The sequence below is a fragment of the Monomorium pharaonis genome, chromosome 6, assembly GCF_013373865.1.
Source record: "Monomorium pharaonis isolate MP-MQ-018 chromosome 6, ASM1337386v2, whole genome shotgun sequence".
Classification (NCBI taxonomy): Eukaryota; Metazoa; Arthropoda; class Insecta; order Hymenoptera; family Formicidae; genus Monomorium; species Monomorium pharaonis.
The window spans coordinates 3,457,552-3,472,668 of NC_050472.1; the positions used below are offsets into that span (position 1 = coordinate 3,457,552).

Consider the following 15,117-nt stretch of genomic DNA (forward strand, 5'->3'; position numbering starts at 1 on the left):
TAATGAGATACGCAGAAACAAATTTTTTCTTTACATACATTGTCACTTAATTCTATTCATGCAGTCAAATGTTATTTATATAATTGGATAAACCCGTTGCGAAAGATAAATTAATTTTCTGAAAGTATACACGACTAATGTAATTATCCATAAATCGATTATGAAATTTTTTACATTTACGTTTGCAAACAGTTTTGTTGAAGATAAAATTTACAAATGTATTTCTTATATATACTAAAGTGTTTTATTTTATGCAAATTAGAATGACTACGTTTATAAAACAACAGCAGCAATAACCGGCGAGTGAATTAATTTTGTGCACCTAAAATTACATAAACTGAAAAATAAAAATTTCCGATAAACTATTTAGATCTAGATTTCGGTTGACACTTAAATGACTAGTGTTGTCTCTCATGGAGGAACCAATATATCCAGTGTAAGAACGATTGCACCAATTTAACGAACCAATGTGTACAATATCCATTCTCTTGACAGATTCTTAAAGAATTCGTTACGAATGAGGAATTGCATTCCTCATCAATTAAACGTTGACAAGTGAGCACAGGAGGTACCTCGCAAACACAACTAAGACATTTAGAATGATTGCCTTGTTTCAACTTATCACCACGATGCATGATCATGTTACCAAACAGACAAACGTTTTCGTCTGAAAAGAATAGGACTTCGTGAAACATGTATATTTCATTAATAAAATTATAGCTATTGATAATAATTTCCGATTGTCTAAGAATCATTATATCACTGTGATGTATTAACAATATAAAACGTACCATTGACTGAGTTTTCGGCAATTTGGCGATCGATAACGGATTTCAAGTCATCCTTGTGAACATGTACAACAGTATCATTATTATTTTCTAAAAAAAAATCAATAAATCGTTACCGTTTACGTAATATTATCAGATATGTGTTGTGTGCATAACACACAAAATTGCAACTAGTAAACTTACGACACAGCCAATCTACGTTGCAACTAGTTTGAGGCGATTGTGTCGAGTGATAAATCGGAGCGCAGTTTTTAATAATGTAAGTTGCATTGTAAAAATCGGGATTGCAATGTGATTTACGCTTCCTACAGAAAGGCAGGACGTTTTTCCCTAAAATCATAACATTCTTTAAAGTTATTACCGTACACATTATCAAAATATAGATGAACACGAATTCAGTTTTAATTATTATTATGACAAACGTAAATGTGTTTTATAATATTAAAAATTTTTAAGTATTTAATTTTATATCTTGTTTGTCGATAGATAAGCCAGTAAATAATTATTTAATTGCATTGATGTAAAGTTTTCATACAATCTTATATTTATTACATTAAACAATTCTACTTATCATATTTATCATAATTTTATGCATAAAACATTGTCATAAAAATATAAATTTTATTATGTGATATTATTGATAATAATGTTAAAATCACTTATTAGTATATCTTGTCGTATGCTTATATTACGTATGTTTAATACTAATATTTTTAGTTTTACATACACGTTCTATCAGTATTTAACGATAAAAAATTATAAATGACGTAAAAATATTTGCGATTATCTTTACCTTCGTAACCTGGTTGACATACACAGTTTAAATTCTCACTTTCAATAGTAAAAGATTCTCCATCTCTATATTCCTTTCCATCTACATTACAAACAGCTCTGTCTTCGGAATTTTCAACTATAAATAATAACATAAATAATTTTATTTAAATATTATGTACATATTTTACAATAGAAATGTTTGTTGATAGATAAGTTGCTAAACATAAAATTTAATTATATTAAATAATTTTATTATGGTTTTTTGATTAATAAAGTTTAATTAATTAAACAATATTATAAAAAACGAATATAAAACTGTTTAAAATTTACATCAATTTTTAATTATGATTGAATCGATCTCGAAAAATTTATAACTCTTAATTATATTACGCTTACGACAAACTTCCTCTCCGGGACAACAATTTAACGCGGTGTTTCTTCTATAGCAACCTGGTTTCACTGTTCCGTTATTAGAACAAACAACTGGCGTGCATTTAAATGTGGCACTGTATTGAAAGGAATTACATAGTTTTAATAGGTAATACTTACTAATTAAAATATAGAAAATAATACAAAAAGAAAGATTTGATATTAAGATCTTTACTTACATATTGTTAGAGTTTAATTGGCAATAGCAGTTATCGTCACAAGGAGTTGCATCACCGTTTTTAAGTTTCTCTCCGATCTCGTATTCATGATCATTGATATAGCATTTGGTAGGAGATCTCTCTTTTAGATGATCACAGTTGTACCTTATCGGGCAACAACCGCTCTCTTGTTCGTACACTGGAGTACAATTGAGATCCTCATAATATGCCAATGGACCCGGACATATTGTTTTATCGCATGTTATTGTTTTTATCCAATGATTAAGGACTAAAACATATATTATCAGTTGTAATAAAAATAAATTTTTAGCTATATGAGAAAATCTTTTGAGAATTACGTTATTCTTTTTCTAATAGAATTTTGAACGAGGAATTAAATCAAGTACGTAGAATTCATGGAATTGAAACCTCAAAATATTCATATAATATAATTAAATTAAACAATTTAAGCTACGTAAATTACGTAAACTACGTTATTAATGTGTCTTGTAAATATATTCGTAAAAAGTTTGACAGTTACTTATTTCAAATTAAAATTTCATATAATTTTAATAGCTTCAATACTTAAGCATACTTGTAATAGCTCCAACACTCTTTTCGCAACTTTCACAAAATTATTAACTTGTCCTGCATTATGTTTGAGATCATATTAGAATATTGAATCAAAAATAACTTAATTAAAAAAATGAAATTAATATTTGAATTACCTTTTTCAACAACTTGTCTCACGACTTGTGACTGAACTGTTTCCGACTTATTTTGGCTAACCGTAATTGTAACGACGACGAACGCCAAACAGAATCGAATGAAAGAATGTACCATTTTTCAACAAATGTGAAAACTAATGCGGTTTATATCCACACTACTATTTATTACTTATTAACACCTCGGTAGTAGTCAACAGACTGAAAGAAACTGAGAGGTGGACGCAAGTTATATGAATAACGCAGAGACGTGATATTAACATGAGTTATACTAAAAGAATTTATAACGATATTCGAAGAATGTCACTGTGGATTGAGTTAGATAGTATAATAATGCAATTTTATTTTATCTTATCATTACGGTTTGTACCTGAGGCCAGAACTGACGATTCTGTCTGCAGCTCCTGTAAAAGACTCAAATATTTTGTTTCATCATATTCCTTTTTAAGTAAAACCTCAAAAACAAAAGTATTTCGATATTTTATCGATCTTAATGGCAATAAAAATAAATGTTTAGCCAGAATGTAATGTCAAATAAAAAAAAAATACATGACTATTCCATTACACATCTCAACATACAAATTCAAAAGAGATTAGTAGTCTAATGTAACATAAAGAAATCTACGGTTATGAAACAATGATTTTTTAAAATAAAATTTTATTTAAAAATATATTTTAATTTTTATATTTAATATAATATTTTCTAATTTTTAGTATGATCTGGTATGTTAATAATACATTTTTGCTGATGTTTTTATTTTTCTGTTTATTAAGAATTAAATTCAACGTATAAATAATATAAATTGATATAACTTGCTATTACGCTTTGCGTGGATTCGAGTGCCAAGAAAAGGAACGAGGAGCACAGAGAAGGAAGAGAATCACGAACACGCATATGAGTGTAAATTTTCAAAATTTTTTTACTAAAGAAACATATATTTCAGTAACGAACACACACGGACAAATCAGTGGTCGAACTAAATCATACAAGATTAGGTACTTCGCTATTTCTTCTTTGCCTCTAGAAGGTTACAATGCTTTAGTTATCTTTTTTTTTTGTTTTGGATATATTATAGAATATTTACGGAGATATAATTAGTGTTCCTCTCTTTCGGCTTTTTAAGCGCTGAATTACTTTATACCAAGCGGCTCGAAGTTCCCCGTTATTCGCTCATGGTCATTTGTCCGATCGATCGATCGCACGATCAATGGAAGAAACGCGTCGTCCATTTGTCGTGTTCTAATCGGTATACAATAGTTTTGCTATCGTTATCGAGTTTACCTGTTTAGACGCGTTTCGATCGCGATCGCACGACTCTCGAAACGGCCTACCTGTCGTTTCGTCGCAAAAGTTAACGTAGGCACTGTTGTGCTTATTGCGAATTTCCATATTTCACATGTTCTTTACGAAATACTATATTAATCTTTGCCTAGTGATAAAAAATTTGAGATTTATTTTACCCTATGTACTTTTCTAAATATTTCATTACACTGTTTATTCTGTTTATCCTTTTGCTCACTTTTAATTTTATTTTAGTAAGGGTTTCAAATTTTGAAAATGAATTTAAAAAATTTGAGTTTTACAAATAAATAATATTTAGATAAATATAATGTTTCTTGGAAAATTGAAATCAAACTGCAAGGAGAACCGGAAAAGTGGTAATTCGCGAATAAACGTTCCAGCACTTAGACGATATCATTGTAAAACCGTTGGCAATGTGTCGACACGTCCTGCTGGCGACGGACGGTCAAATTGTATGGACGAGCACTATTTGTTCGTCTTTCTTGAACAATGCATAATTGGAAAATTGATCAATAATGTTCTCGCAGATGTCAAAAACTGTATGAAAGTGTGTGTACAATGTATGTGAATTTTTGACGCCAGTCATCCAACGGCAATCTGCGTTTTTTTCTGCTTCATTTATGTTATACACGTGATATGCGCGGATATGATATCGATATGACATGTCTCAATGTGGATAAGTAAATAACGGTAGCGCGCGCACTTAAATTACGTTTATCAAGTCTACCGATTGTTCTTTCCTTCCGGCATTTTTCATCGATCTCTTGCTTAATTGACGGCGATCTGCATTAGAGCGCTCGTACGACACGTAGTGCCATTGTGTGTAATATCCAGTAGAAGGAGTTTTGTTAAACAACTTTTACGATATCGTTTAACAAACTTCACGATATCACGCGCTTATGATCCTGCACGCTGCGATAAGCTCTTGTAAATTTCGACGTAGTGCCGACTTAAGAATTATTTTTATTGCATTTATTACACGAGATCGCGATTTACGAAACAAAATTAAAAGCGATTGAATAATCAGACGGTAGAATTACAAATTGGGGAGATAATTAGAGATTATAAAACTGAAATCGAAAAGTTTATTGGATCTCCTGTGGCACAAATAATAAAAGAAGTATTAGCGTTAAGGAGGCGATAAAATAACAATTCGATTTCCTTGCAGATTTGTACTTTAACAAGAGTTTTTGCCTTGTGATTACAATTTTGTGCTGTATAATTTTCGGAACGCGCAGAAATCGCAGCGCAACCATTTGTTTCTGTCAATTGTGCGTTTTTTTTTTTTTTAATTAGGAGTATCGAAATATTTAGTTTATGAAACGATTTACATTGAAAGCATGTTAACACGATACAGGGGGACGAAGAACGCGAGTTCTCCTTGTTCGCGTCTAGTTTGAGATCTCGTGAGACTCTCGTGAAATCCGCGCAAAGCTTCGCTTATCGCCGTTTCTCTCTTTATAGAATCAGGAAATAATATTTCTTTTTCTCGTATTACACGCCGATTGCGAACCGCTCTTGAGATAAATACACACGCGAGCCATCGCTCCTTCTCCCTTTCTCTTCCTCTTTCTCTCTTTTCCTTTCTCTCACGAGTCGCATACATACAAGCACACGAAACATATGCATCAGTACACGCGAGCTTATTTATTTCATTCACTAATGTAATATTATAATCGAGAATCCTCGGCAACTGCTATAAATACAAACTATAGAGCATAAGATGTAACGTTGGTACGCGTGTACAGTACAGATTGTGTTGCAAAAGATACATACATTCTACAGTGTTCACAGTGAGCAGTTGCAGTTTTACATCAGTTTGATAAGAAAAATTTAACGATAAACGTTTAAAAGCCTCGAAATAAAAGTATAAAAGTATAAATCGTATCTTATTTCAGTAGATGTTAAAAATGTTAGAATAGATAGATTTCATAAAGAAACTCTATCCTTTCCTCCGATCCTTGAATATTTCAAAGATTTTAGATTTTTCCTAGGCTCTGAGATTACGGATCGTCACATTCTTTGATCCTTGGACCCTACATATCTCGGTTCTCTGAATATCTTTAGATTTTTAGATTCCTATCAACTTGATTTATCGAACGCCTAAACGAATCCTTAGACGTGCGAAGTTTAGATTGTAGACTTCTAGTGTAGCTACACTTATATATTTTTAGTAAATTGTGTCGTTAAAGTGACATTTGCTCGACTGTGAATCCTGCGGAAGAGAATTTTTGCGGCACCATTTAAAGTACATCGAAAAATGCATTGCTCGATACGCTCCGCTGCTAAATATACAGTATACGATAAGAATAAGATTATACAGATACGTAATCATAGTAGTAAAAAGTAAAAACAGTATGAAAAATTATTGTATTGTTTCCCATTACTTATTGTTACGTCGTGCTCCGTACTCTCGAAGTTGTCAACGCGAGCTTTGATCGCATTTTCTCATTTTCTTTTGCATCTAATGCAATAAATATATTTATGAAAATTTTCTCGTTTTCTTCTAGACTTTTTTTTTTGTAAAAATAAAAATATTACAATGTGACGAACGCGTTACAATTACTTGTAAGTAAAAGTCGTATTATATTAAACTTGTAATATCTATTTTATGATAAAATTTGTCAATTTTTAAGCCAATTATATGTTATTAATAATTGATTACGACAACCTATTTTTATTATTTATTTTCATAAATATCACGTACGTTTTTTTTTATTTATCGATCAATCTAGCGTTCGATCAGTTTCGAGAGTGGAATCAAAGTCCAGTTATAAGTACGAACAGTATAATATCGTATTATGTGTACGATGATCTCTATGATGGTCAGTAGGAGATGACGGTATTATGACGTGCTCGACTAATGATTAACGAACAATATGTGTTCAATAGCAGCCTTTTCCAAATGGAACTAAGATTTTCTGTTAATGAATTGTTTGATACAATGACATCTCGATATTTAAGTTTAAATTACATTAGGTGTATTATCGAGTAAATTGTTCAGCAGCAACGTGCATTGTTAACATTATTTTCAGCTATATTTAGTGCTCTGATCTTTTGTGTTACTGAATCATCATTTTTTGTGCACGTTTTTATGTACTTTTCTTTCCTCGTCAAAATTTACATTCAATTGAAAATAAAATTAATTAATATAAAAATAATAAAAACTCAGCCTATACGGCTTGTTACGCCTAACGTAACATTTATTACGCGATTAAGGATTTAATCAAAAGAGTCGAAATTTTATTTAGAGTCGACGTTCTTTTTACACGCTATCGCAGCAAAGAATATAAAAGTGCTATGCTGAAGATTCTTTTGATGGGAGTATTTCCATGTTCTCGATGGCGATCGCGGTGAATGATACTGAGTGAATTCTGTTCGTTATGATAGCTCGACTATCTTGCAGACGGTACCGAGATAAATCGTGTCCAAAATGGTTTATTATTGTCCGCTTACATTTTTTTTTTTTTCGTTTTAGGTCATAAACGTTACCACATCCGTGAAAATACTCCCCTCGTTACTAACTACTCACATCGCTAAAACTGGTTTCATTTGGATTTTATCACGCATGTCTCGCGTCAGTTTGATCGTTTCGATCGTACTGATTTAGATATTGCATAAAATACCCAACATTTTCAAAAGATTTTATTGAAGAGTGATATCGAGTCATCCGAAAGAATCTGGCGATGCACGGATCAAGCTTTCTCGTCGAAAATTTCATAAACTATGACATAAAATTGAATTTTAAACTTTGAAGTTGCTGCATGTGGCCACACAGTCAAAATAGCTTAATGGTATTATTAACTGATAATACTCGTGTTTTTTTTACATGAATTGTAGAAATATATACAACGTGTAAAACCGGCTTTTGCAGACTGGTATGAGACAGATCCCTTCTTTATCAAGTTGCAGAGACCGCTTTTATCTTCGTTCTATATGTATTATAGGGTGCTTTCCATTTAGTAACACAAGTCGACACAAGCATCGTTCTATCTTTTTTTATGTTCAATGAGTAACAAAGATAGAACGACACTTGTGTCGACTTGTGTCATTAAATGGAAAGCATCCATAGTATATACTTCATCTTTCATTTACCGAATGTGTTTCGTTTTTCTTTGGAAATTTTAAACACATACACACACACACACACACACACACACACACACACACACACACACACACACACACACACACACATATATATAATAATCTAATATCATATTTTAAAATGATAGAAATAATTATTTAAAAAATTAATTAAAATAGATAATGCATCGCCTGACTCTCTAGAGAAATTTTTATCCTGTTTCTCGTTATCCCTTATCTCGTATTATCACTATTATTATCGCTAATTCCTAACGGCACAATCACACCATACGCTCGATATAAGTTCATTCGTTAACTTTTCTGCCTTTCCAACATCTGTCTATATTGTATAGATTCATCTAAGTTTTTTCTAAACTTTCAAGAAATACAAGCGCGATGCGACATTCTATTCTTATTTCATGAATTTTTAATTAATAAATCTTTGCGCTATAACGAGGTTGAAAATCTAGTAAACGAAGAACTGTCGTGGAATATATGCGATATAAAATTTGTTTAGCACGAACAAGTTTAGTACAGAATTCTCACAAGTTTAAAACTATTGTGATTCATAACAGAGTAAAGAATTTTTTTAATTATTTATGATACGCGACATATTTATAAATTAGAATAATGAGTGTCTGCATCTGCATCATAAGTAGGCTCTCTCACCTTGCTCACTAGTAGAAATGTGTATATTTATTAAAGATCTATCTCTCCTCGTGGAATGTTTTATGGAATATCGCACGACGTATGCAACAAGTACATATATTATAATCATTTTATTCCTATATCATTTTATTCCTCTTTTTACGCGAAATTTCAATACTAGTGTTTTCTCGTATCTTCTAAACTGTTAGAAGACGAGTATTCTGGACATTCCCAAAATTGTTCCACTTTTAGCCTATCTTTTTAGTTGCCTCTATCAGGTATACGTACATTGATTCTGAAAGTACACACGGTATAAATGCACTCAACGAATTGGAGTAGTCGGTCCGAAACAAAGTTTTACCATTTCGTTGAGACGTGTAGAATGCACAAAAAATTAGTTGTTTTATGTTGGTTATAAGAATTATAATTGACAAAATTAAAGAATTTATGCGTCGATTGCTGTGATATGCAGACTGCGATATGGTATTCGATATGCATATAAATATACATATAATTTGCTTTTTGCAGTTGATATTTGCCAGCGGATTGATCATTTTAAATTAAAATACATGAAATTTTTTGCGACAATCCCAGAACAATTTTTCTTACTTAATATAGGTGTTTCTTCCAAGAAATATTAGACAAGAAATAAAAAGATATATCTGTTCGACAGAGATTTGATATATTTTGATTATTTGATGATAGAAATACAGATTCAATTGTTCTTTTTATTTCTTGCGTATATTTCTATCGGAATATGTTGTACAGCATCGGAAATATATATATTACATTTATAATCGGCGCATATAATCTGCTGGACGAGATATTTCGACATGATATCATGCCAATCTCTTCCGCACTGTTGCATCGAATTTAATGATTTGATAATGCGTATTTACGATTTCTTCGTGAAGGAATATATCGTCTGTGTTAAATTCTTACTAACAAATATGCTAAAAATTCTCATTATTATTATTTTTTCATTGATCTCGCTCTTCCATTGATCTCGCGTGCACCGCAATCAAATCGACCGTGGAAGAGTTTAAAAAATGTCATTAATTCTCCAACCACTTCAATTATATGTATAGTAAAGAAATTAAAATACATCTCTCAAAATTTCCTAAAGTTTTTTCTTTGTATACTACAAGTTAATTGTCGCTAATCGTTCACGAGTACCCAACAATTCACCAACGTGAGTCGTTAAATTAAGTCTATAAGATATTTTTTTCCCCAGATCTAAATTTCCACTAATATCTCGTACATTTCCTCTTTCACTGTCCTGATCATGGCAGTTTAACTAGCTTACGTGTGTCCGAATCCGTCAATCGGAATTTCTTACCTATTCGTTTATCCTAATCGTAGTTCCCGAGCCACAAAGGGCCGCGAAATCTGTCCATTCGCTTTTATGGAGACTCACACGATTTAAGAAAAAAACTAAACTCTTTGAAATTCAATTGTTACATCAGTCTTTTTTTAAGTGTAAACAGTATTCTTAATTGCAGCTTCGCGATGAAAGCTGCAATTAGAAAAAAGGTAGTATACTCAATGAGCATACTTAATATTATTACTAATATTATAATCGTGTGAGAACCCCTTTACCGCGTTCTTCGCATTCTTTCTCTTTCTTTTTCTGTCTTCTTTATTTTTCTTTTCGCACGTATACTGTCGCCATTCACTCAAATTCTCTAGTTTAGATCATTTAAATCAACTCCGCATAATCCAGGCACACTTTTCTACTCTTTATCTTCAAATAAACTTTTCTGAAACTTTTCTGAACTGTTTCTGTGAATCCACTTCAGCTCAGTTACCACAACATTATACTTTATTAAAAGATTTTGAATTTCAAATTAATTTGTTATTATTTGCTAACAGTACTTATACTCGTTTCGTTAGTCTCTTAACTTATAAATTAATAATTTTAAAATTGTGTAATAACTATGTGTAAGAACTAATTAATGAATGATAATAACACTTGATCTGAGCTGAAAAGGACAAACACGTGGAAAGTAGTGATCATGGTAACGAGGAACGTGGACTAATCGCACTCTTCTGATTTACAGTCCGTCGGCTCGATTCGTAAACGTCTCAATGGTGGCGGTGTCGAACAGCATGCCGATCAAATATTACATCACGCGAGATTCGCAGAAGCCATACAAAAGCTACTTGATGAGTGAAAATATTTTCGAAGTTTCGTCATGCACGTAAAATCGGATATGTTCGGAATTTTGGATATGGTCGTCAAAGTATGAAGTAGTACTGGCAAGTTACTTAATTTCCTTGCAGAGATCGCACGTAAGTCGATATTCATATATTAGTCACAGATCGATATGGTGTAATCAAGCTCGAATGGAAATTGACAAATATACATATATATATATTACATATACATATAAGTAAACGTAAATTTATATCTTAGTTTTGCAAAGTGAAATTTTCTTCATTCTACAAATAATTTTCAATTACTGTATGAAAATATTATATCATTTTAATTACTCAATTTTTAAATAATTATAACTAAAAATAACTTTCTCTTTCTGCTCTAACATGAAGACCTCTATTATTATCGCAATCGTTTCTTGATCAAGATTTAATTTAATTTACGTTCGAGCGTGATAAAGTTATCAACCGGTTAATTCCGTCGTTCACTGTGACGCGAGTTATGCGCTAAAGTCGCAAAATTAATTGTCATATATATTAATGATAAATTTTCCTATTCCTCTTTTACTCCTCTTTATTCCGCGCTCACCATAACTTCTACATATGTATATGCTTTTTCTTTTCTGCATTCGTAATCTATGGAAACGGCACAAAGCTGAACGGCTAATGGTAGATACAAGTATATTACAAGTACACGCTCGCGAAGTATCCGCTTGCTTTGTGCCCGCGCCGACTCAAAAGCAGACGAGAAAAGTGATTGTCCTCGTAGAAAGCTGTACGAGGAACCAGTATATAGTCGTATATTGAAGAAAAAATCCCTTGATTTATGATATCCAAAGATATCTGTGCAGCGCCAAAGTGCTTTTTTAGTACACTCCTCCATTGAATAAAATAGCGATCGGAAAAATATTGTCCTAATTGATTGGAATAGATTGGTTTATTGAAATTAATGCATTTTTAATCTTAATCCTTAATTATAATGTAAATAGGACTTTTTTTACTATTTATGAAAAAAAGTTGTTCACGAATGAATCAATTCTCACGACGTAATAGATTGCAATTTCTCAGCTCTGTCGGCACGTACGCACTAACGCATATCAAACGCGCTTTTGCGTCAAATACTCGCGCGCGTGTACATAATAATTTCACGGTAACGATTTACCACAATTTTTCAATAGAAACCTTTCCTTCTTCACGTTTCTTTTTTTAATCGCACAGACATTTTAATACACAAAACTATTAGACAACATTCTATGTATTGTAAAAAGATTAAAAGACATCGTACAAATAAATATTGCATGTTGTAGAAATTGTAATTTAATATACTTTTTCTTTAAAAATCTAAATCTGTATGTTTACCATTCGGCTTGGCAGTTTAATACTCGATGTGTATTGTGTTATACTTTTTCCGTCTTCAATAATACGTCTTTTTTTTTCTATAAATGAATTGAAATTATAAATATTATTTCACCGTTAATTCTATTTATACAATTAGTGCAGTTGTCAATTTCAACACGTAGAATTATGCCGAGTTTGTAGGCACTCCCGCGAAAATCGTTACCGTGAACGTGAAGAGCGGATGCGATCCGTACGACTAAAACGGCGTTCTTCTCTCTCTCTCTCTCTCTCTCTCTCTCTCTCTCTCTCTCTCTCTCTCTCTCTCTCTCTCTCTCTCTACTATTTCACAGAATACACACCGAGAAACACTTGACTTACGTGACTAAGCTACGTAACGAAAACCCATTGCGCACACGTGCACCATGAGATCGAAGCTTCCGTCTCTCCCCTTTTACTATGTGCGTGCATTTATTACTCCCATTCTATTCACATTCATACACACACACACACACACACACGCGCGCACGCGTTACATATGCATACGCGACGCACAGATTCACACTGTTTGCAATTAATTTTTGTCCAATAATCTTTCGGACCGCGTGTCCACGCCTCACATTACGCCGACGCTATCCCGTTTTCCTCCCTTCCCTTCTATCCTTGCCAATAATTTGCATGCACCCTCGCAAACGAATTTCGAAAACAACGCTCGTTCGATCATCGTAAAAATCTGTTTGCCTCATTAATAGCTCGATTAGCGATGCAAACAAATCCGCGAATGTCGACTCGAATATCGATTTTGCCTTTTCGCTCATCTCATTCATTTTCGTTCGCATTTATCTACGTAATAGCTAACCGCCCTCCGTTGTTCGAAAATACTTCTGTCTATTCCACGATAAAAATTTCTTCCAGCAAAACATGAAATTTTTCCGAACGATGGAAAAAGATTTTAGACAGTTGTTCTTCGCGAAATTCAATTTTTCCGCGTTTCCGTTTCTCTTGTCCGTATCGGTCATACTTCCGGTGCGGTTCCATGATACTTAAGGGAGGTCAGAAGGTGGCTGGGAATTGCGTCTGCTTTAGATGTGACTCGATGTTCGCCGGTAACACGCGACCGATATCAGCAGAAGACGATTCGACTGGCGTCGCCCCGTCCCCCGGGGGCGGTGAGGGCACCACCGCTCCGATTCACCCTGCGGGCTCTGGTCCAGGCCTGCCTCTATTAACACAAAAGCAGATTGATTATTCACGTTGTTTGATTATCGCTCGTTTTGCCGACATCAATGCCGGTTTATTTTTTATTTAATTGATTCTAAGTTTTTTATGTAATTAAAACTACAAAGGACCAAATGTAATTAGCGAAAGAGAAACTTTTTAACGTAATTGTCGTGTTTCTTTGTCACATTTAGTTCTTTTAAAATTATTATACGTAGTGATTACATTTATTTATATTAAACGCGTATAGAAACTTTTAAAATTTAATTTAAAAATAAATATGTAATAGTGACAAAGTGTTCTGTAAACGCTCGCATTGTCCACTTTTGAAAGAAAATATTGAAAACTGTAATATTTAACACATGCTGTAATATTTGAGTATATGCATGTTAAATTTTCGCCTAAGGATCGATAAAAATTAATTGCGCATAAAATGAAAATTATTTTCTTATGTAAATGCAAGATATTTTATTCTGTGACTCGATTCTAACTCTCATATGAATTATTTAATTTTAGATACATTGAAACTTATATATATTTTAATATATATGTAGAACCCAATCGGCAAGTAGCTTTATATTATACTTTCAACTATAATTATAACATATGCAATATTTTACGTATTGATACGTATTTTCTAAACGACGTCTAAATCTCGTAAGTTGGCTGTTATGATGAAACTTGCTTTATTTAAGATTTAATCAAGTTTAGCTTTGGCAAGTATTTGTAATATTTCTCTATTAAATACCACGATCAACCTTTCATAATATACAAAAGCAATCACTGGACCATAATAATAATAATAATAATAATAATAATAATAATAATATGTAATTACTCGGAATTGCCATAAAAAATGACATAATACGTAATCAAATAAAGTTGAATAAGCAGTCGATATATCAAAACTGCATCAAGATATATGTGAGTATTGTTTTTTAACATTGACATCAAGCGGCTTGATTGCTTGGTAATTGCGCTTTGAAAAATGAAGAGTCTTTGATATACGAGTATAACAGAGCGTTCTACCCCGAGGCGAACCATGTAATCGCGCCAATAATAATAGCCGTACTCTTTGTAATTAAAATTTTCAAAGTGTCGAGCATAGAAGTTACGTTTGTGTTTCAAAGAGAAGATACGAATGACAAAATCGTGCGATGCCGGATGTACCATAGTTTTTAACTCACCTACACAAACCACTCGTCTTTCTGGCTGGAGGAGATGTCACTAAAAGACAAAAAGTGTAGCAGTTAAAATTAATTGCGTAAAAAAAAATCTAATCTAAATTTTTATGTATGATGTTTTTCATTGCTCTATAAAAAAATTATAATCTGATTGTATACGGATGATACGTTATAATTATATATTGCAATTTGATTGCAGATTCTCGTTGATATATTTGATTAAAAAATATATCGTTTATTTTACAGTGTATACATGGAAAATCATTCTTTTATGAAATTATATCATAAATATGTATAACAGAATTTCATTCA

General features: G+C 32.2%; 1 protein-coding gene across 1 annotated transcript; it reads right to left on the reverse strand.

Annotated features, from left to right (window-relative positions):
• Positions 1 to 22: 22 nt before the first annotated feature.
• On the reverse strand, positions 23 to 2,992 carry LOC105837357. Its single transcript, XM_036288412.1, has 8 exons — positions 2,878 to 2,992; positions 2,745 to 2,797; positions 2,171 to 2,520; positions 1,959 to 2,068; positions 1,582 to 1,698; positions 972 to 1,118; positions 792 to 878; positions 23 to 667 (listed from the first exon to the last, which is right to left on the reverse strand). Exons 1-8 carry the CDS (start codon positions 2,990 to 2,992, stop codon positions 399 to 401), a joined length of 1,248 nt encoding a protein of 415 aa, XP_036144305.1. The 3' UTR covers positions 23 to 398.
• Between the last annotated feature and the right edge of the window lie 12,125 nt (positions 2,993 to 15,117).